General features: G+C 58.4%; 1 protein-coding gene across 2 annotated transcripts; it reads right to left on the bottom strand.

The window, feature by feature from the left end:
• Nucleotides 1-243: 243 nt before the first annotated feature.
• Nucleotides 244-21,068, bottom strand: ITGB3 (integrin subunit beta 3). 2 transcript variants are annotated; one of them, XM_040617581.1, is made up of 15 exons: nucleotides 20,736-21,068; nucleotides 15,518-15,603; nucleotides 11,025-11,217; nucleotides 8,753-9,005; nucleotides 8,078-8,240; nucleotides 7,308-7,469; nucleotides 7,054-7,149; nucleotides 6,753-6,842; nucleotides 6,239-6,373; nucleotides 5,397-5,826; nucleotides 2,929-3,151; nucleotides 2,605-2,705; nucleotides 2,357-2,476; nucleotides 1,147-1,313; nucleotides 244-408 (listed from the first exon to the last, which is right to left on the bottom strand). In XM_040617581.1, the coding sequence occupies exons 1-15, from the start codon at nucleotides 20,791-20,793 to the stop codon at nucleotides 340-342; spliced, it is 2,346 nt and encodes a 781-aa protein (XP_040473515.1). In that variant the 5' UTR covers nucleotides 20,794-21,068; the 3' UTR covers nucleotides 244-339. The 2 variants fall into 2 exon arrangements, with proteins under 2 accessions (XP_040473515.1, XP_040473516.1); XM_040617582.1 differs by lacking the exon at nucleotides 20,736-21,068 and adding an exon at nucleotides 19,648-19,862.
• Nucleotides 21,069-22,331: the final 1,263 nt, after the last annotated feature.

A 22,331-nucleotide genomic window follows, 5' to 3' on the forward strand; every position in this document is an offset into this window, starting at 1 on the left:
GCCGCTCCCGAAATCCACTTGGCCCAATGAGCACCTAACCCTTCACAGACTCGCCAGGCAGAGAAAGTCCCATTTCTCCGTGTTCAGTGTATGGAGGGGCCGCCAGCTCCTGCGGGGCGACCCGCCGAGGTAAGGATGAGAGGTTTGCTGCAGGAAGCACGTCGCTGCAGTTACAGTGGGGTGACGGACAACAGGGCTTCGGAGGCGGTCGAGGGATTGTTAAATTACACGCAGACACACTCACACACGCAGACGCACGCAAGCTCTTCTGTAAACTGGACTCCAGAAGGTCCTGTGGATCCTTGGCTGATCCCACAGCCGGCGCTGGATGTGGCATCCTTACATGTTCCCGCGGTACGTGATGTTGGTGAAGGTAGACGTAGCCTCCTTGTATAGAGGGTTGTGGCCCTGGAAGAAGAAGGAACAAGAACATCATCACTTTGCGCTTGGCATCAGCATTCGTTCTGCTTTACAGCTGGGGAAACTGAGGCACCATTTCAGCATCGAGTGGTGGATCCACGTCTCCACTCGAGGCTCTGGCCGTGCAGTTTAGTGGCTCTCCATTAGGTTTCATGGGGGAGAGCAAGGAAAAGCTGCTGCGGAGGAGAGGTGAGGCAGCAGGAGCTCAGGAGGCCTCCCGGTGGGGTGGGATGGAGTGGCTCTTTCCCTTCCCTCTGGAGAGGGGGGAGGGGGGGCGCAGGCACCGGTGCTGCCCCAGCCCCTTCCCTTGTGCTCGGGGTGCCTCAGCCCTTCCAGCACCCCGTGGCAGGAGGGACCTTCCGCCTCGCCCACGGGATGGAAAGGCTGGTGTGGGCAGTGAGTAAGAGGGTCACACTGGTGACAAACGTTTGGGATGTGCTGGAGGTGAGAAAATCATCTGGAACATCTGCTGTCACCTATGCACAGCCCCTGGGACCGCTGCGGGCTTGGGGAAGGGGTGTCCAGGCTGGCAGTGTCACCCCGTGTCCTGCCTGTGACACTGTGCCATGCTCCAGGGAGGGATGGGGCAAGCAGGTCCCCGAGGACTACGCCCTGGGACCACAGACAGCAGCTGGGCTCTCCTGCTGGGAGCACCGGGATCTGGATCCACTCAGCCCACGGGATTCAGGGGCTCCTGCCCAGCACACCCAGCCCGCTGCCCCTCACCGTGTCCCACTTGGCCCTGGCCTTCTCCTCCTCGAAACGGGCGAATTCCCGGCGGTCGTGGATGGTGATGAGGAGCTTCCAGATGAGCAGGGCGGTGAGGCCGATGAGCAGGATGGCACCCATCACGGAGAGCAGGACCACCAGGACGTCTGGCCCCTTTGGGCAGTCTGGAGGAGGGAGGAGGGCAGGGTTGGGAGGGCTCAGCACCCCTTGGACAATTAAAAGCAGCTCTGGGGCTGCCTGGCCATGGGTACATGGAGCTCCTCTGGTCTCAGGAGGGCTTCATCCTGCCCTGTTAAGGAGCAGGAGCCTCCAGCCCTGAACACAGCAGGCTCTGTAACGGAGGGTCCCACCCGTGGGGTGCACGTGCAGGACTCCTGTCTGTAGGGTGAGGGTCTGCACCCGAGGCTGGAGCAGCCCGAGGGGTTGCTGGGGTGCCAAGCTGGGGCATCACCGCTCACACCCATGGCAGAGGATGACATCAGTGACCAAGTCATCCCCAAGCCACCAGCCCGGCTGACACCCCGCATCGCCCCCGCTTCCTGGATGTGTGTCAACACCGCGCTGCCAAACCGGGGTGGCGAGATCTGGTGCAAACCCCAGCAGCTGCCCCGGCCCCTGCCTGCCTCCCCTCTGCCGGCACAGGGGCTGCGGAGGGTGGGCTGCAGCCCTGCCGGGGGCAGGCGGTTGTAAGGAGAGCTGGCAGCTGCCCTCCTGGCTCTGCTTTCCAAGGATCTGTAGCCACACAGCCCCTGGCTCAGCTGGAAATCAGACCTGGAGGTCGCCGGAGACCCCGGGGGCTGCTCTGCGTGGCAGGGGGCTGCTGTATCCCAGCCCTGGGATGCAGCCGCGGTGTGGCTAGCAGGAGCCAGCTCTTCCCTGCTTCTCGAGAAAAATCACACCCATGGAGTCAAAAACGGGATCAGGGTGGTGGGAAGGTTGAGCCCCCGTCCTTGGCCTCACTGTGGGGGTGAAATAAGTGAGCAAGGTGGTGGGGAAATGTGAGACAGAGGCAGGAAATCACAGCCCCGGTGGCACGGAGCAGGGAACAAAGCGGCTCTGTAACCCCTCTCAGCCCCCCACCGCAGCACCCCGTGAGCCTGGCTGGGGTGGGAGCTATGAAGGGCGCTCAGAACCCTCCCATTCAGCGCAGAAAGCCAGCACGGCACGCTCTGCACCCCCCAGCCCGACCACAGCAGCTGGGTCTTACCAGGCTCCTCGATAACGTAGAGGATGGACTTGCCGCTGGCGTCCTCGTAGTACTGGAACCGCACCACGCAGTCGTCCTCGTCCTTGTAGGTGCAGTTCACGGCATCCTTGCCCCTGTCACCTGCCAGAGCGAGAGGCTCAGAGCCCCCCGTGCCAGGGGGATGCACATGCGGAGGGAAAGCTGAGGGCATACGCAGCCCCCTGGATTTCCACGCTTTCAGGCAGGGGGTTGGGTCTCCTCTCTCTTACCCAGCTGCTGCACCGTCTCGATCTCGTCGCGGCACATGCGGCTGCAGGACTGCTGCTGCGCCAGCGTTCCCCGCTCAAACTTCTTGCACTCCACGCAATCCCTGAGGAAGAGGAGGGAGGTACCGTGAGCTCCCCCGTGCTCTCCCCAGGGAAGCATCATACCTTTCGGTCTGAGGCTGCGGAAATCGCTGCAATCCCAACCAAGCCGGGCTGCAGCTGGTGAGAGCCCCTGCTGCCGGCTCCCTGGTGGTGTATGACCCATCCCAGCTCTCTGCCGGCTGCCCCATGGGGTATGACCTGTCCCAGCTCTCTGCTCGCTCTCACTTTTTGATGGTGCAGGCGTCCGGGCACGTGGGACACTTCTCGCAGGTGTCACCATAGGATCCAGGCTGGGTGCAGTCGCACTTGCCGCAGACGCAGGAGCCGTGGCCGCTGCACACCAGCCCGTTGCTGGACATGCACGTGTCGGTGCGGGTGGTGCAGTTGCAGTAGTCACCGGTCCAGTCCGAGTCACACAGACAGTCACCGCAGCTGCACTGCCCGTGGCCTGGGGACAACACAGAAGGCATCAGAACCCTCGTGTGTCCCCACAGATCCCATTAGCAGTCACCCATCTGGGATACCCGTGCACCCGGAGTGGCAGCTCCAGCTCCGTCGGCACGGCAAAGCGGACCGGCTGCCCAGGACAGCCCCTTTCCACCGCCCTGGGGTGGCGCGCACAAAACTCACATCAAACCTCAACCTTCACTGTGTCCCCAGCACTCCTCGTATCCCACCCAAACAAGAAAAAAACCTGTCAGATTTCAGGCTGAGCTGCCCCAGCTCTGGCAGGTTGGCTGCAACAGCTGGAGATGCTCCATCAGATGCATCTCTGAGCAAACTTCGGCTTTTAACTTTAGATTGAGTCAGAACATCTGGTCAAACCCCCCAAATCCCACTCGTTTCCCAGTCCCAGACCAGGCAGGGGAAGCTGATTGCTGGGAAAAGCCCGACAAGCTCTGCACACTCGCCGAGACTGGTTTAATCAGACAGACAGACAGACAGACGTGCTCAAATCCTGCCAAAGCCTGGAGCTATTTGGGCTGATTCCTGCTCAAAGACAAGACACGGTAAACGGAGGAAACACCACGGAGCTGGCACGTGCCAACCCATCCCCATCCCCGACCGCACCGGGGTGCATCGGGAATGCTGCTCCTGGCGAGGCATCAGCTGGGCACCAACCCACCACGGCCTCGGAGGCACCAGCATGAGAAATTAATGTGTAACCCCGTTAATGAGGAACTAGGGCTGAGTCACAGGAAAACGGTGCCGCACCGGGTGACGGGGCATGGAAACAGACGGGGAGGCTGGGGAGAAGTGGCTCCGTGGGATGGGATGGATGCCAACGGGGTCAGACAGATCAGGTTAATTAACAGCTCGCCCAGGCTGGAGGCAGTGCTTCATCATCGCCCTTCATCCCTCCTGCCCAGGCCTTGTGCAAACAGGCAGCGGGAGCAGGGGGAGGTCCCGGCTCCCCAGGGGCATCGAGGACACGGACTGTTTGGAGCTGGGAAAAACCCCAGTTCCCGGCGCCGTTCTCAGCAGGCTGTTAAGACAAGGGATCAATCCCAGCGGCACAGAGCAGCCCTGAGCCAGGAACTGGGCTGAGGGGCAGGTGGGGTCCCCAAAAACTCGATTTGGGGATGTTGGGGAGCAGGAACCTGGTCATCTGGCCAGCAGGTTTCATATCCCCAGCCCTGGGCTCCAGCAGAGTGGGATCAGCTTTGGGCACTGATGTTTTCTTGAGGATCTGGGGGCTTGCAGCAGGAAAGGGGTGGCTTTTCTGGCACTGTGTTAGCAGCTGCCTCACCTGGGCTCACGGAGGGAGGCTGGGGACAGGAAAGGGAGGGGGTACCCCTCTGTCATTCCCCCCTTGAATCACACTTGGGATGCTCTGCTCCTGGACGGGACATGCCACCGCTTCATGTCTCAGTCTCAGGCGCTGCCACCCCTCCCACATCCTCTCCCACATCCTCTAAAAAAGCCAGGAGATGGGGCAGAGCCCTGGGGTTCACTCAGGCCTTCGGTGCTTACTGGTGGGAGAAACCCTGGGTGGGGATTTCCTGATGGTGAAGAGACCCTGGCACATCAGGACGTAAGAAAATGCTTTGGGACGGGTGTTTCGCAGAGAGGGGCTCCTTCCCCAGCCCCTGGTGTGGGAGAAATACTCAGGGACCCGCTCCTCTCCCCGGTGCTGAGAGCAGCAGCAGCCAGGGCGCCTGGCAGCAGGTGGAAGAGATGAATATTCAGGAGCAGACAGGCTTCAAGCCAGCGAAGGGGGAGGATCTACTTCCCCAATGCTTTTTCCAACAGGGAGCCTTCAAGACCTGGGTGGAGGAGAGAAGTTGCCTCTCCCCAGCCTTCTCCCTCCATCCTGGGGTTTCCTCCTGCAGAGCAACGCCTCTGACGTGCGGGGGGCTGCAATGTGAGCAGGGTCCCTGCCCCGTGCACCCCGGGGCTGCTTCCTTGGCTGCCCCCCAGCCCACTCAGGGACTCCCGAGCCCGAGTAGGGACAGAGGTCTGCTTTTTAACCCTCTGGCCCATCACCCCCCCAACAGCTATCAGGCACGGGAGGTGACACCAGCTGCCAAAAAGGGAGTCATTCCCCTGGCATCGCTCCAGACCCAGGGCTGCTCCAGCGAGGGAGCTGGAGGTGGGGACAACGCATGGGACAAGCCCCAGAGGAGCCGGGTGTCGGTGTCGTCCTCCTCCGTGAGCTCGGGCAGTGCAAGCGCCCGGATCCCAGCACTCACCTGAGCACATTTGGCCCTTGAAGCGGACGCAGGAGAAGTCGTCGCATTCGCAGTACTTGCCCGTCACCTTCCCGAAATCGCTGCTGTGGCACACGCACTGCCCGCAGATGCACTCGCCGCGCTGGCTGCAGAGGGGCTGGCCTGGCCGGGGGCTGCAGTTGTCCTGCTGCGAGGGGTTGTACTCCTCCTCCGAGCACTCGCAGTGCGAGCCCAGGCGCCCGGGGTTGCAGCGGCACACGCCGCACTCCAGCGTGCCGTTGCCTCGGCTGCAGGACGAGCTGTTGGCTTCGGCTTGGCCCTCGCAGTAGCAGTCGCAGCTGAAGTTCACCATCACCGTCAGGCTGTCCTTGAAGCCCACGGGTTTGATGGTGAAGGATTTCTGCCGCTCCCGTGGGCAGCCCCGCACCTTGGCCTCGATGCTGAAGCTCACCTGGAAGGCAAGAGGGTGCATCGGGGTGTCAGTACCGCCAGCATGGTATTGGGGTACCTGCTCCACTCCGTCCCCAAGCTTTAGGAGCCCAGAAATGGGACCCACCATTTGGCTACAAAGGCAAAAAGCCCTCTTGGGGCTTTTCGAAGCTGCCCCAGGCACCTGCCTGCCACAGCTAAATCCCATGCACTGTGGCCAGCGGTGAGACTGAGCTAGAGGACCACAGAGTCTGCATCCAGCAGGCTCAAAAAAGCATTTTCCCCCTTGCACCCACCCAGCTGGGCCCCTCTCTGCACTGCAGAGGTTACAGGGCTCGTGTCACCCAGTGGGTGCTGGAGGGAAGTGTCAGATGAGCTGGCAGCACTGCTGCGTGGAGGGGGAGAAAAACCAATCCCACGAGCTGGATCCTCACCGTGTCCCCGATCTTGAGCCCCACGCAGGACTTGAGCCCAGGGATGACCTCGTCGTTGAGGCAGGTTGCGTTGAAGGCCAGGGACAGCTCTTCGGGGAGGTCACGCACCTCCAGCTCCACCTTGGAGCGGATTTTCTAGGGGAGGAGAGAGGAACAATGAAGATGACAGCACAGGCTGGGCAGGGCTCGGTCCTGGGAGGGGTCCCCCCGAGCACCCCAGCGATGTTCTCACGCAGAGGGGAAAGCAGCCAAGTGCCCCGAGTCTTTCTCAGGACTCAGCTACGTCATCCCCCCCAGGGAAATGCCTTCGAGGATAGAAGGGGCAGCGAGCACAGTGATCGCCCTTCCCCAGGGTCCCCGCACGCGGGGGTGGAGGCAGATGCTCACAGCTGGTGCAGGGAGGATGCTCGGGGTTGGGGGAGCTGCCAGATCTGTCTGGGCTGTTTGCAGTGTGAAGCAGTGGTTATTTTGGGAGGGAGAAAGTGGCTGTGGGGCCATCGCACTGCACACTCACCCCGTAGGAGTCCACTATGAGCTGCAGGACATTGCTGGAGTCTCTGGACAAGGTGCCCACGGTTGTGCCTGGGATCAGCTCGCTGTAGTTCTGGAGAAATATCATAAGCGTGGGCTGCTTGTGATGGGTGAATGTGCCACTGCTGGGCCAAACCCTGTCCGGGCACACGGGAACTTCCCAGGGAGCTTTGATAGGGCAGGACACCACCAAGCTACGTCTGGCCACCCAAGGCCAGCCGCAAAGGGTGCTCCTCAGGACCCACCAGCCCGCCAAGAAGGTGGCTTTGCATAGCAGCTCTTACCTGGTAGAGGCCAACAACTGTGTCTGTCACAGCAAAGATCAAGTTGATGTTCTTCTGTGAGAGTTTCTCAGTCATCAGACCCAGAGAGGGATAGTCCTGGGGAAGAGGAGAAGCTATACCCTAGGAACATGCACCCCCAACCACCCTGGTCCCCATCACGCTCTCCAACCACAGCTGGACCACCTTTCCCATCCCACGGGGATCCTCAACAGGAGCTCTGGGCTCCACAGCCCCACACAGGGGTCAGCATTTACCAGCGTGGTGGAGGCAGAGTAGAAATTATCCTTGTTGATGTGGCACTGGGCATCATTGGGCTGCACGATGCCGGCCAGCCTGCCATCCAGCGCGATGTGGGTCTTGGCATCCGTGGTGAAGACCAGTAGGTGGGAAGCATCGTTCCTCCAGCCAATTTTCTCCTGCAGCGAAAGGCAGCTCCCAGTTGTGCGGCAGCACGCACTGAGGGCAGCCCTACGTGCCAGCGCCCCACGACCATCTTCGCTGCCACCTCGGGTCACGGCTTGGCCACAGGGACCAGCCTGCCGCTGCAGAGGGAAGCGAGGGCAGTCGCCCTCCCAGGGAAGTGCTGGGGTTGTGGGGTGGGCTGTGGAGCCTGGCAGGTGGGCATGGGCTGCTGGTACAGGTGAAAGACAGGTTTTAATTTGCTAGAGTGTTAATCAAGGTGGCTAATGACTGGGGGATGCGACCCCTCCCATTTCCAGCAAAACCAAGGTGCAGGCACAGGAGATGATGTCCCTTCTGGGCTGGTTACCGCAGGGCTGACGTGGGATCACCTGCTCCTCTCTCCCCCCAGGACCACCTATGGGCCCTGCTCTTCCCTTGCCTTGGCTATTGGTCTAGAAATGTCCTAGTTGAGATGTTCACGCTCTCCAGATCTGAGCCCCACAGCAGCTCCACAGGGCTTATTATGGTCCTGGTCCTGGTGGGGTTGGGTGGTCTCTGCCAACCCATCAGGCCCAGCCTGATGACCCTCTCCTGGCCCCAGCCAGATCTTCTTGCCCCTTACGTCGCACACGGTGGCCTGGATGATGGCATCGAAGCCGCCCTCGGGCGCGTCACGGTTCCGTGAGACACTCTGCTTCCGCACCTCCTCATTGAAGCGGGTCACCTCGTCCGTGAGCGACAGGACGTGTTTGTAGCCAAACATGGGCAGGCAGGTTTCCCCAATCCTGCAGGAGAAAAGCAGTCAGGGTGTGATGCTCACAGGGCTCTTCCAGCTCCCATCCCTGCCCTGCACCCATCTCGCATCCCGTGGTCCCATCCAGGATGCGTTGGAGGCACCCAACCACCCCAGGAGCCTGAGGACACAGCCGGAGGCTGGTGAAGGACCTTTTAAAAACCAGCCACATGTTCTAGAGATGCTGGGCCCAGGTCAGCTCCCAGCCTCTGTCCTGCTGAGGTTTTTAGGAGTCCCTTTCTTTGACCCTCTACATCTCTCCTGAAAAAATGGTGTAAACCCAATTGTTCCCTTAAAAGCTTTTCAGTGACAACGATACTTTTAGTTTAGACCTGCTGTTGCTCCCTGTGCCAGCAGAACGTGCATCACAACCAGGTTTAAACCCTGCCCAAAAGAAGGCGCCCAGCTCCCTGCTGAAATCCATTGGTATGGATCTCCAGCCACGTTCCAGTGATGTCCCATTAATTTCTGGCCCTTAGAGGACTTCCTCAGCCTGGAACTTACTCATAGCAAGGGTTTGTGATGGCTTGTGGAGGAGAGATATACATGTAGGGGGAAATAGGCTTGTCCACAAAGGCCCCAAAGCCGATGCGGAGGTTGCTGGTAAGCTTGCGCATCTCGCTGGCCAGGTTTGTGCCCAGATTCTGGATGTTCCTCAGATCGTCCTTCATGGAGTTGGACAGGTCCATCAGGTAGTAGATGTCCACGGGGTAGTCTTCCACTTGACGCACTTGGACACGAAAGGTCTGGGAGTCATCTGTAATGTGACAAGGCAGCGGGGTGAGAGATCGGCTCCCGGGAGGAGCCACGGGGGCTCACCACAGGGCTAGGGAGAAAGCCTGTGGGGTCAGCAGGAGCCAAGGAGGTGGCTTGAAGCTGCTGGAAGGAGAACACCACAGTTAAACAGACCCAGGGGTAAGGCCCTCAGGGCAGGGTGCTGGTGGGAGGTGTGCCATGCACCCCTTGGAGATGTGAATGTGGCGTTTGGGTCCTGTTCTCCAGACCTGTGGTGGCCAGGCTGTCAGCAGATCCTCCCTCTCCGAGCTGACCCCCAGGGTGCCCTGCACGAACAGTGTGACCAACACGGTTGGATAGAGAGGGTGAAACACCCGGCAGGTGGGCAGCAGGTCTGCAGGGATTGCCAGGGGCTGCCTGGCTGCTTCGGACTTCTCCGAGCTCCCAAGGAACTCCAGGCACCTCCCAGGGCCTCCCCCATCCCTGTTCCTTCCCTTTCCTCTTGGCTCCTCCCAGCTTCTTCTGGGAAATTGTTAGTGAAACATTTTCCAATGAAACAAAAACCTCCTTAGACAAAACCTTCTGGGGAACAGGCCAGTTTTGATGACTTTTGCACTTAAAAAACCCAAAAAAGCTAAAAATGCTTTGGGTTGACGTTTTCATTCTGCCTTTTAAAAAACACGAAGGTTCTTTCTTGCTGCTCTTTGAAACAGCTTCTTTGAAATGTAAACTGGGGCACAGCTGCAGCTTTCTCAGAACACCTCAAATGTTGAGGAAAAAAGCTTTAATTGGGCTTAAATTGTTAATGTTTTCATATTCCCTTCTAAACTGGTGTGTCGCCTTCTGACTTTCAGGATGGAGAAAGTCGAGAGCCTCCGTCCCCTTCCAGGAGCACCACCACACAGGCAGGGGTCCCAGCTGTGTGCTCAGACAGCATCTTTCCTCCTTGTTGAGCTAAAATCACGAGGACTCCAAGTTTGTGGAACGTGGGCTGTGACTTGTCCTGCTTACATCCTCCAGCGTTTGGTCTTGATTCATGAGTCAAGGCAGATGACTTACGCTAAGCCTTGGCTGGGCAGAGATGGTATCAGGCTGGGGGTGGGTGGGGTGTCTTCTTCTGCATCCAAGGAACAGAGACTCAGGGCATTGCACCCTGCCTCCGTTCCTCTCCAGAGCAGCACACCTCCCGCCTCCTGCCACAGCTTTAGACCTGAACAGAGCAAGGGCCACTGAGCAGCCACATGTCCCCATGGCATCGGATGTCCCCATTGCATTGGGACACTTCAGACTGCCGTCATTCAGGTGGGACAGGACTCTTGGCCAGGCCCAGGGATGAACACAGCGTGCCACGTGCTATCGGCCACCAGTACCTGGCCCCAGGGCTTGACTGAGCACAAGGAACCAGAATTGTTCCTGCTGAGCCTGGAAGAGCCATCGGCGAGTGGAAGGCTGGGGGTGGGCTACTCGCAGGGCAGAGCAGGGCGATGGTATCACTCACTCCGTGTTCCCCAAACCAGTTTTGTAACCTTGGGCAAGTGGCGTTTGTTAGTTTTGCCTCCTGCCTGGCACGGTTTGAAACTCCTCAGCGCTGGCAAACAACCGTAACAGTCAGTTGGCTCCAGTTTGCCTGGCTGAAATGAGCCTGGGAAATTACAGCGACCTGTTGGTATTCCAACCCTGCCAGCTGCTCCACGGCTTATGAGACGAGCTGACCTCCACCGAGGCGTTCGGAGCGCAGCAGCAGTAGCTGACATCTAAAGGGCTTTATAAAAGAAGCTTCTTGTTGAAGTTGCATCCTGCCCTGCCCCTCAGGATACACAGGATTGATCCGAGAGACTGAACAGCAGAGAACAGCTTGCAGCCAGCCTAGCTGCCCACCAGGGATGCGCCTGGAGGGTCGGTGCAGCCCCCAGCTTGGCCTTGCCCTTGACGGACACAAGACAGCTCTAGCCATGGCCATAGCGATGGCTCATTCGTTGCTTGAGCCTTTGGGTTATTTCCCACTACATCTCCCGCTCCCACAGCAGCTGGGGGGTCTTACCCGGCCGCAGGTTCAGCTGTATTTTCTGGGGGCTCATCTGGGTGGTGGTGGAGCCCCCCGAGCCCTTGTTGCTGAGGGGTCGGTCCTCCAGGATGGTTACGCTGCTGGTGGGGAACTCGATGTAGCCCTGCCCGCAGCCGTTTTGCAGGAGGTTGGCACGCAGGTCACAGCGAGGGGACGACTGCAACATGACCTGCAGGAGAGGGACACGGTCAGGACCCAGGTCCCCCCAGGGTTAAGGAGAGACCCCCAGCTTTATCACAGCTAACGCAAGAGCAGGATAAGAGGCTTTTGGGGGCCCATGGTCTCTCCTCAAAGGAGGTTGCAGGCAGAGGGGATCCAGGACCAACAAGTCCTGCTGGGGTTCAGAGAAGGTTCTGGTCTGTTGTGCTCTGCGGCAGAGCTCAGCACCTCCACCAAGGAGCGATGGATAACATACCCCTGCCGAACCCCATCCTGACTCCCGGCAGCTGGAACCTCAGCTTTGGGGTTTGGCAAAGCTAAAAGGAAAGCGCGTCTATGTGGGATGGTCGAATTGGGTGAGGCGGGATGTGAAGATGGCAGGCTGGGGGTGAGGGGCAGAGCCCGGGGACTTTTTTTTGTTGTTTTCTAAACTTTGGCAAAAGGCAAGGCACCTTTTCCCTCCATTTTCTCATCACGTTCCCTTAGAAGTCCTGCTGCGAGCAGGGCAAAGCCCGCTGCGGGTGAGCCCATCGCAGGGAATGGCGCTCGGTTCCTGCCCAGGAACGGGTCAGGCTTATCTGCAGCTCTCCAGCTTCCTGCCGGATGAGCTGGCTGGGGGAGAGGAGAACCAAAAAAGGAGCAAAAAGGCAACGGGGCTGCAGGAGCAGCCGTCAAGTGCCCATCAGGGGCAGGAAGCCCAAAGCGTGGAGTCACGGTGGGGCTCCGGCCCCGTCCTTCCTTTCCTAGAAAGCTCCCGGCTTCTCGCCCTTATCGCGGCACAGTCAGAAGGGCTCCCGTCCTTTTGGTTTCTCATGAAGACAAATATGGGAAGAATTTCTTTCCCAGCCCAACACTGCCAGGATCTGCTGCTGTACATTCCCGGCCAGGCAGCAGCCACCCTCGCCTCCAGAAGGTTTCTCCATTTCCCTCCCCCAGCCTAAAACTTTCTACATTCACAGTCCCGCAGCAGATGACCAGCACAGCCTTTCCCTGCAGCGAAGGGAGGTGGCACAGGTCCTGCTGGGGCTGGTTCAGCTCCCTCCGGGCTCCTGGGAAGCTGGATCCCGATGCCGCAGCCCCCCAGCACCGGAGCGGCTCCCCATCCAGGCCATCATCTCCCCCAGCTCCCGGCTGGCTGAACCCCGGAGCAAATGTGTGTGTTTGACAGAAACAAGTAGAAAAATGCAAACAGTGTCAGAGGCCCTGGTTGGCCTACAGCCCTCTGGAAGTGGTGGCCAAGTGATAGCCAGAAAATACATCAGCAGGCGTGTTCTCCCCCGCGGCCCCCTGCTCCCACCCTCTCCGCCTGGACAGCATGCCGTGGGCGAAGAGGACAAGTCATCCCTCCAAATTAGCTCCACTGCACGCGCCCGCCCCGCGGGGCTCCCTGCTGCGGGAAGAGGTGCCTGATTTACTCCAGATCCCATCAATCATCACCTACATTCCTGTCCCAGGCAGGGAAATCACTGGGAAAACACGCGGGTGAAAAAGAGGGCTGGGCAGACACGTTTTTAACTGTGGTGCTGGGCTCTTGGGCAATACCTGGAGATCCTGGGGAACTTCCAGGACCCAAAAGGGCACGCAGCACCTTCTGGGATCAGCAGCATCATTCCTGCTGTGGGATTCCCATGGGGAAGGTATTTAACCCCAGGGCTGCATCCTTCTCCTTTCCCTGGAGCCCTAAATATTACAATTGACTCGGGAGTCACAGGAGCCGCCCCAGCCACAAAACTACTGCAAAAGACAAAGGAAAAAGTTATTGTGGCATCAAAGGGGCATTTGGCCACGAGGCCCTCGCAGCCCCCAGCCTGTATTTTACCCCAGTCTCCGCAGTCGTGCTGACTCAGCAACTGGGACACAGCCCCAGGTAGGACAACCCAGAGGCAGCCCAGGCTTGCTGGTGACAAACTCCGAGCGCAGGGACTTCGTCCACTGCCACACATGCCACAAACCCCACTTCCCTGCCAGCGCAGCCCCGCCAGCACCAGCTCCCCACCGCAGAGATGCTGCGGGGGGGGGGCGGGGGGGTGTGTGGATATCCCCACCCCGCTGTCAAAAGCCACCCCACAGCCCTTTGCAGGGATACTCCCCAGCTCCAGGATGGGAAAGCTGATGATTTTATCCCCTGGTGGCTGCCTCCAGACCCCGTGAGCGAGGGCAGGGTCAGGCAGGGGGCTGGCAGAGCCAGCTCCATCCCCCAGCTCCCTTGCTGCTGGGCAGGGAGGCAGCGGGAACTCATGCATCCCCACAGCTTCTCTGTTTTCAACCACACGCAGCATCAGCTTCTCTGCAGGAGAGCTCCTGGGAGCACCCAAAGAGAGATGTCTCTGCAGATGAAGCTAAAACCTTCCAGCAGCTTCTCTAAAATCAAAGCCTGGTCCAGCCTTGCCTCCACCTTTCCTCCAAGGGAACCACAGCGGGTGACATTTCAGTTGGGTGAGACCCTGGAAGACGTCATGATAGTCTCCAAAGGGATTTTAGAGCCACCTCTCAGTGTTAAGGTTCAGCTGACTTTTTCCAAAAGGAAAAGCGAGTGGATGGGCACATCTATTTGTGGGTAAGAGTGGTCAAAGTTTCTGAGAAGCACTCGGTGGGGTCAGTGATCGCAAGAAGCCACAATGAAATCCGTCCATCCAAACCCAGGACGGAGCAGGAGTGGCTGATAACCCCTGGTCCTCGGGAAGGCCACGCTGCTCAGCAAGGGCTGCAGTGGGAGCAGAAGCACAAATAAAGGCACTGTCCCTTTAAAAAAAAAAAGGGGAGGGGGGGGCACAGTATCAGAGACCTCCCCCACTCCAGGGAAATTAAACAAGCCCACAGAAAAAGCCCTCATTTGCTAAATTAAGACAATGTGGTCCAGATGTTGGAGGCAGAGTTGCTGAGCAGAGCTTGCACAGCCCGGCTCTCTGGGGGCCGCTTGCTGGCAGCGGGACGGCTCCCTCGCTGCTTGTCACGTCTGCCCATGAGCACAGCTCTGAGCAGCACTGGAAATATTTCCTTTTTTGGAAACCTTTGCTGATCTGAAGGAAAAAAAAAAAAAAAAAAAAAAAGCTCATCACAGCCCCCACTGCAGTGTCAAGACACCAGCCCAGCCCAGGAGCAGAGGCTGGGAAGGACGAGCCCAGCCCAGCCAGCCATTCCCCTCCGGAGAGGGGAGCAGGGTCCTTATCACCCTTCAGCCACTCCCCGCCGGAGATAAGATGGGGCACACAAGCATCTTTATCCGCACCGAGATCCCGGCTATCTGCTGGGCACAGCAAGCGGAGGCACCCCCTCCAGATACACGCTGACCCCAAAGCATCAGGCCACGCGGGCATGATCCAGCGGCGTTTTCCAGCTTGGATCGCTTTCCCCCATTCTTTCCCTAGTCCAAGTGGGCACCACGGGCACAGCTGGAGGAAGCAGAGCTTCAGGGATGGAGAAGCAGAAAACAAGGAAAGCCTTGCCAGAGGGGGAACGGGCTCTGGCCGCAAAGCCCAGGAGGAGGTTTCATCACCTCTCCCCATCCCAGCCTCACCTCCCCAGTCGCTGCCCTGGGGCTGCTCTCCCACTGCCGGGAAACTCCCTCCTTTTACCTCCCTGATGGACTAACCCCCAGGGCTGCATTTTTGGAGAGGACTAACCCCCAGGGCTGCATTTTTGGAGGGGAGCGTGGCAGATGTCCCCAGGCTCCCACCTACCCAGACAGGGTGATTTCAGAACCACAACTCAGTTCTCACATCCTCTTTAGCTCAGTAACCAAAACTAGACACCTTGTCTTCCTTTCCCTCCCTTTACAATAAAAAAAAAAAAAAAAAAAAAAAAAAAAAGGTTTTGAACCCAAACCCTAACTTCTAATCAGTATTTTTCTTCCTCCCTCTAGCCTTCCTTCCCTTTCCAGTCCTTCTAACATTTAAGCTCCTTTAGCCAGAGCTTCACGATGGGTTTTCAATAAGGAGACCAAAAATAAACTAAGTTTTCAAATGTACATTTTTTGAAAGACAAAGTGAATTCCCAGTTGAAACATCAGCATTTCCCAGCCACCTTGACGTGGCTCCCACCACCTCCCAGGTGAGGGGCAGATTTTCAGAGCAAGGCAGGAGCAGGCAGCACGAGCCCTGTGATGTATGCATGTCTCGAGCTGTGGTCCGAGCCAGATGCCACCCAGGAATGCTTTTAGACACAGTGGGAACAGATGGAGACCGAGGTTGTGGCTGTAACGCAGGGATCAGCGCCCATCACACAACCCAGAGGCTCATCCCTTCCTACACACCCCCTGTCCGGCTCGGGGACCCGCTTCAGCCCTTCCTCAGCCGCCCCCCAGCTCTTACCTCTGCAGAGCACCAGGCGCAGAGGGGGCTCACGGCCAGGCACTGCTTGCAGGAGTTCACCCCGCGGGTGGTGCAGATGTTACCCCCTGAAACAGCAAAACAGAGAGCGGTTACAGCCTGCAGAACCGGGGCTCACATGCCCTGAAGTCCCACTGCTCAGCCAACACCTTTAGGAGCAGACACAGCCCCTCTACTCCGACCCCTTTCCCAGCCCCAGACCCCAGGTGCTGCCTCTTGGCCCCTTTTATAACCACCTCCCCAGCCTGCTACCAGCTGGGCTTCATCCTGCCCAGGACTGAGCACCAGTTCCTATCTGCCAGCTCCTTACTGGTCCCTCCATCCCTGCAATGGTGCGTGTGTTGGAGTGAAGCCCCCACCGCTGGCAGGGAGGGCGCAGACATCTCCCCTTGTGCCTCCCAGCAAACAGCCTGGGGCAGCAGGGAGGGGGCCGTTCCCAGGGGTGCAGCGTGTACCCGCAGCCCCCCAGGCAGGTGGGGTACTGCCACCGCTTCCCACCGCCCCTGACCCGGGGGGGGTCAGTGCCACCTGGTGCAGATGGTAAACTCAGTGGGTGATCTCGGCTCGGGTTCAAACCCAGGGAAGGGAGGGGAGGGAGAGGGCATGAGTCCGGAGACGCGCTGGTGGCATTTTGTGCCGATGCGCTGGGCAAAGGCTGGGCTCTGTCCGGGGCAGCGGCCAAGGGGACTTTGGAAGACACGTGTTGGCACCAGTCGTGAAGGCCAGCGACTCCGTGGTGGGGATTAAAGGGCCCCAAAATGCCCACAGGTGCCCTGGGGCAGCACCAGCGTTGGCCCGAGCAGAAGGAGCTCCTCCGGCAGAGCCAGGGCTGTGCCGCTCTGCGGTTCCCGCTGCGACGAGCGGCGGGGGGCACGGCCGCAGCGGTGTCACCCTCAGCTCTTCCTCCCTCCTGGGGCACAAGCGCCTTGGCAGAGGTTTAGGATTCCCTGGGTAGAGCAGACCGCAGCCATGTGCCTGCTTGGCTGGGGGAACGCTGCAGCCTGGGGAGCCTGGGCGATGCTGGCGTGGAGCAGCGGGTGCTGGGGACTCCCCTTTGCCCCGTGTCCCCCCCTCCCCGCCCAGGGCTCTCCTGGGCAGCTGCAAGCAGAAAGCGCAGTGTTTTCTGCAGCCGGCCGCAGGAAACGCAACACAAAGCAGAAAGGAAACAGTGGGACAATGTCGTCAGGTTTCTGGTCTGGGCAGAACCACAACGATGGCGTCATGTGCTCATGCCCACCGGTATGCAGCCTGGGAGCGGGAGCGTGCATGCGTGTCTGTGTGTGCGTGCGTGCATGGCAGCTGTGTGTGCAGCGTGTCACAGGTGTGTGTGTCTGTACAAGGCTGGTGTCACAGGCTGAGCTGGACACGCTGTGGCTGCCCTGAAGGGACGTGCTTGGGGACATGCCCCTGGGGCCAGTGCCATCAGACCTCTGCCACCCACGCTCCTTGCTTGTCTCACGCAGGGGGACTAAATTAAATGCCCAGCTGCTGGCTCAGCACCACCTTTGGGGTGGATCTGCTCCCATATCTCTCTTTCTACACCAAAATACCCGGCTGTAGCATGCGAGGATGGGAAAGATTTGAAATTTAGCATCGTCCAAAAGAGCAACAGGTTGATCTCTGGTGCTTTCTGCACCAGGACACTGAGCGACGTGTTAGCAGCAACAGCGCATCCTTGGGTGGACAGGTCTGGATGGCCAGGGCTCGGCAGTGGGAAGGCAAAGGGCTCTCAGAAAGCAGCAGTGGCACCAACAGCACCGGCTCCTGCTTCCCACGCCTGCTCCCGCTGCGTCCGTGTGAAATCCCTCCTGCCTTGCCAAGCGCCGGTGGCTGCAGCCCAGCACCGGGGCGCGTGCCTTGGATTTGCACCGTGCCGTGCAGCTGGGAGCCAGTTCCGCATGGCTGGCAGCAGCTCAGCCCTCCAGGGACAGCAGGGGAGGCATTACCCTGCCAGCCCTTGGGGACGGGGAAGGCCCTGGCAGCTCCAGATGCTTAGGATTAAACTCTTAGAGCTGCCAACCCTGGGGCCACATGCCCGAGCATGGGAACAGCCCCCAGAGCTGCAGGTCGCTGGGGAGCCCTGATGCTTGGATACCTGGACCAGCACCGTGCGCCGCTGGTCAGGGATGGGGGGAGAGGTGCCAGGTAGCCACCAGCCCTGTTCCAGGAGTTTCATTGCTTTCCACTCTCACGTCCCTCCCAGCAGCAGCCGTGTCCAGCTGCTGACTCACGGCCGCCGTGGCTGGGGGCAGGGTTATAGCACCTGGTACCACCAGCAGTGCTCCTGGCCCAGTTTAATGCCAGGTTTGCTGAGGTTTGTTCCCTCTGCAGTGGGTTTAACTTGCGGTAGGATGGTTTGGTCACCTGGCTCTGCCCCAGCACCCAGCTTGCTGGCAAACTGCGGCGCTGACAAGGGTCCCTGGCACCCATGGGTGCTCCAGCCATGCTCCCAGAAAAGGGACAGGACCCAGGGCTCACACCAGCATCCGGGATGCGAGACGCGCTGTGACTTCAGCCAAGTCACTCAACCGCTGTCTGCCTCAGTTTCCCTTGTGCAGTGCTAACCCTGCTGTCAGCAAGATCTGGCTGCACTGAAACATGATGTGGGGGATTTCCAAGCTCATATCTGCCAGCCAAACCCTTGGCTGCCTCCTTTTTGCCTCTTCGTGCCGCGAAACCTGAGCTCTGGGGCTAATGAGCCCCAGGACTGTCCCTTTGGGCTGGAGAGCTCATCTGCTCTCCAGCATCTGGTACAAATTACCTCCTGCCTGTGCACAGCCCCTGGACCCCGGTGGTTTCCTTTCCTGCCCTCCTGCTACGACCCCACAGCTCATGGGTCCTTGATCTGATGTCCCCCCTCCACGCTGGAGATGTAAACCCAATTTTCTGGTTGATTTTGGAACGAGGGCTACAAGCTGGGCTGTCCTGCCTGGGCAGAGCAGCGGCCGCATGGCTGGGGAGAAGCACATGGGGTTAACAGGGCTGCAGCATGGGGGTCCACAAGAGGGATGCTGCCATGTCCAAGGCCGCCCTGGGGTCTGCCCTTACATCTGGCTTTGCCTGGGGGGTCCCTGCAGGTCGGCACCTGCCCCAGACTCACGCAGCCCTGTGGTCCCCTTGGTCTCCATCTCTCCATAACCAAGACACATGCCTGGGGGTAGAGGACCCTTCCCCAACCTCCAGCACCATCCAGAGCCATTCTTGGCTGCGCTACACTGGGGGTCGGGTGGAGCATGGCCATCCCTTCCCCCTGGGAAGGGGCCGAAATCCCCCGGGCGCCAGTGGTAATTAACACAGGGCAGTTATCACCATCCAAACATGTGGCTGGTCCTGCCGCGAGCAGGCAGCTTCACCCCCTCCCTCACTGCGGGGAAATCTCTCTGTTCTGGCATTTCCAGCACTTGCTTGCCTGGCCGGGGCAGGGCTGTGGTGTCGCGAGGGAGGTGGGCAGCGGGGACCCCGGGGTGATGCAGGGCAAAAGCACAGGTGGAGGATGGGCAGCTTAAGTCCCTTCAGGTTTTGGCCCTGAGAGTGCCCAGCACCACTTCCCAGACTCAGGGCACTGCCTGGCTGTGAGCACGTTAACAAGATCCCAGCACAGCCTAAACTAATAAATTCTGTGTTTTTTCTTTACTTTTTCCCCCCTCATTTTCTGGGGCTTGTTTTTCCAGCCATAAAAACTAATAAACCCCAGTACAAAAGCTGCATTTTTTTACCATGAAAGCAGCTGGTCTCATATAATGATCTGATCCTAAAAACTCAGGCTTTTTTAAAAAAATTAAATAACCCTAGCACATGAAATACAGGGAAACGGGAGGTAAACTGGGCAGCATGGAACCCACCCGCCTGGGGCTGGGCGGCATTGTGGCCCCAAGTGAGGTGAAATGATGCACTTAAATTGCCCCAGACGCCTGTGGCTGAGCATTACCCTTCCCTGGCTGGAGAAAATTACTCAGTCCCCAATCTGCACTCTAAGTAACCCCTCTACATACTGGAGGAGCCACCCATACACTTTGTTTTTTCCCCCTCTGCCAACTTGAGCAAGAATGTGCGCGCAGAAAACTTGAGAAAGAAATTTCAGAAAACTCGATAAACATACAAACCATACTTACATCCTCTCTGGTCTTTCTGCTTGGCTCAGGGGTAAGGATTTGGGCTTTTCTGGCTGGTCTGCCCACACCATCCTGGGGCTCTTTTCTCTGAACCTCTCCCTGTCTGCCAACATCTTCCCGGAGATGGGATGCCCCAAGCTGAGCTCAGCTGATGACAGGCACCAGAGAAATCACTTGCACAGCCCCAAACTGCCACTTTATAAACTCAGGCTCTTCCAGGGGTTATCCTATGTCCTGTACTGATGACAGCTCGCTCTGGCAGCAGATTGGAGCCTCAGGCTGTTCCTGGGAATTCACCGAAGTCTGGAATTCTTTAGACAGAACAACGTTGCCCCAACCCCCTTCGAGTCTGGCCTTGAAAACAATGGGACTGATTGATAAATCAGGACCTGAAAACCCCACACCAGTTTGCAGTTGCAGGATTTACTTTAAGCCCCCGGAAACACACCTGGGGAGGAGGCAGCACTCTTCTAGCCTGCTTCTCCACACTACAGATACTGGAAAATCTTTTTTTAAATAAAAACCATATTTGTCCTGAAGTCACCTGATGTCAGAAACCAGAGTTTTTAACGAAAAGCACTGGAACAGCATGAGAAAAAAATAACACAAGACAGCAACGCTGACATAAATACACCCCCTGCCCTTAAAATGACACGGACACGGTGGCTACTGCCCTGCAAACTCTCCCAGCCTATTTTCTGTTGATGAGGGACGGAGCACAAGTCACACCCCAGTCGTTCCATTACAAACCGGTACCCGGAGCCAAACACAACGTAGGTAGAGAAGAGAATATGAACTTGCCACACCCAGCGTGCAAATAACGCACCAAACCGTGTCTTGACCCTGTAACATCTTGGAAAAATGCTCCCAGCCCCGTCCCGGCCAAAACCCAACGGCTGGAGCGGTGCTTTGGGTTTGGGAGCCGCGCTGCAGTTTCAGGCTGCCAGCTCCCCCTCCGAGTGATTTTCCTGGGAAATCACAGACCCTGGGAATGCAGAAAGTCCTGGGATTTTGTGAAATAACAGGCAAGGTAATCACTAAATGACCTGGCTTTCAGCAAGCAACAATGCTACGGGCTATAAACCTACCCCAGCCGCCAGCAGCGCAGAGCATGAGGACCCCCAGAGTCATGTAGAGTTTTTCCATCTTCTCCTCCGAGCCCCGGACGTGGGGGGCTTCGTGGACCAGCCCCGCCGTGAGCGATGGAGAGCAGCTCTGGGCCAGCTGGAGGTTTTGAGTAGTCCGAGAGATGAATCATGAGTCTGGGTGTATGACACACATGACGAGCGCGGCCGGCCGGAGGAAACTGCGCTGGCTCATCACTCAGTTTTAGTGAGGCAGTGCCCCCGCCCGCTCTGCCTGCAGCTCCTCTTGGCTTTTTTTACTCGCTCAGCTCAGACAAGGACCTAATAAACGCTGGCAGCAAGTACACAGCGCTGGTGACCTACAGCCCTGGGGCTGGTAACAGGCTCTTTCCCATAGGCTCTTTCACGGGGGTTTAATTCATTGCAAACCCTTGCTCACTCCTTCCTCTTATTAACTCTTGCATGAAAGGCAGACGGGGTTTTAAACCCAGCCTGAGCTGCCACTGAGTTCAAGGATTTAAGGAGAAAGAGAGCAAAGAGGTACTGATATGAAAGTGTGGGTCCTCAGCTCCCCTCCCCAGAGCACGGGTGCAGATGGGAACATCTCTGCTGAGACAGCGCTGGGAGCTGAATGGGACCCAGCCAAGAAGTGGACCCAGTGAAACCTGCAGTTTGGGTATAAACCTGGACATCGCAAAGGGGAGGGAAGTTTGGCTTTTGGTCGGATCATTGGGACTGGATTGTCTTCTCACTTGTTTTGTTTTTTCCCCTCTGGGTCCTCAGAAATTGCTCCTTTACTGAGCAAGTACAAGAGCCGGGTCCGCAGGGGAACCATCCCCACTTGTGGGGACCTCCTGAAGGTCCCTTGACCTGCTTGTGGGCACCTCCTGAAAGGGGTTTCATAAACCTCTTGTTTCCCTGCAATACCGAGGTCCTCCTCAGAGATGGGGAAACTGAGGCACCCAAAATACAGGCTGGGGGGCAAAAAAGAGAGAAGGGCTGTTTCCCTGGCACCGTGGGATGCTGTCATCCCACCAGCTGACAGGTGTTGGGGACAGTAATGACACAACCCTGGGTCAAGATGATCCAACACACAGACGCACCAAGCAGCAGAAAACAAGCTCGTGGGCGACGTGCAAGGTGCTGTACGAGAACCACAGCCCCACATCGGGAAAGATGGGGAGAACGGCACCTGCCCCAGAGCTGTGCGGCTCTCACCGAGAGGTGATGGTGTTTGTGAGGGTGAGATGGAGGTAGGGACACTGCCTCAGGAGCTGGGGACTTTTCTTGGCTTTAAAAGAAGTTGTGAAGCCTCTTTGCTCCCCGGCTCAGCCCCGCTGTCCCTGCGCGGAGCTGCTGCCCTCCTGCGGCTGCGTGGGCTCCGCTCAGCGGGGGATCATTTTCCACCTGGGATCCAACTCCCTCCCGGAGGCTTGGATTTGGTAAGGGGGGCTAGGAGAAGCCCACGGACCCTCATGCAGCATCAAAAAGGGCTGCATCTTGGCTGGGACATCAATGCAAACCCCAAGCCTGCTTTCTGGGAGGCTCTGAGTCTTACCCTCTCCAGATCCCAGAGCTATCTCTCATTGCTGACCCCGT

Source organism: Falco naumanni, chromosome 18, assembly GCF_017639655.2.
Source record: "Falco naumanni isolate bFalNau1 chromosome 18, bFalNau1.pat, whole genome shotgun sequence".
In the NCBI taxonomy this organism is placed as follows: domain Eukaryota; kingdom Metazoa; phylum Chordata; class Aves; order Falconiformes; family Falconidae; genus Falco; species Falco naumanni.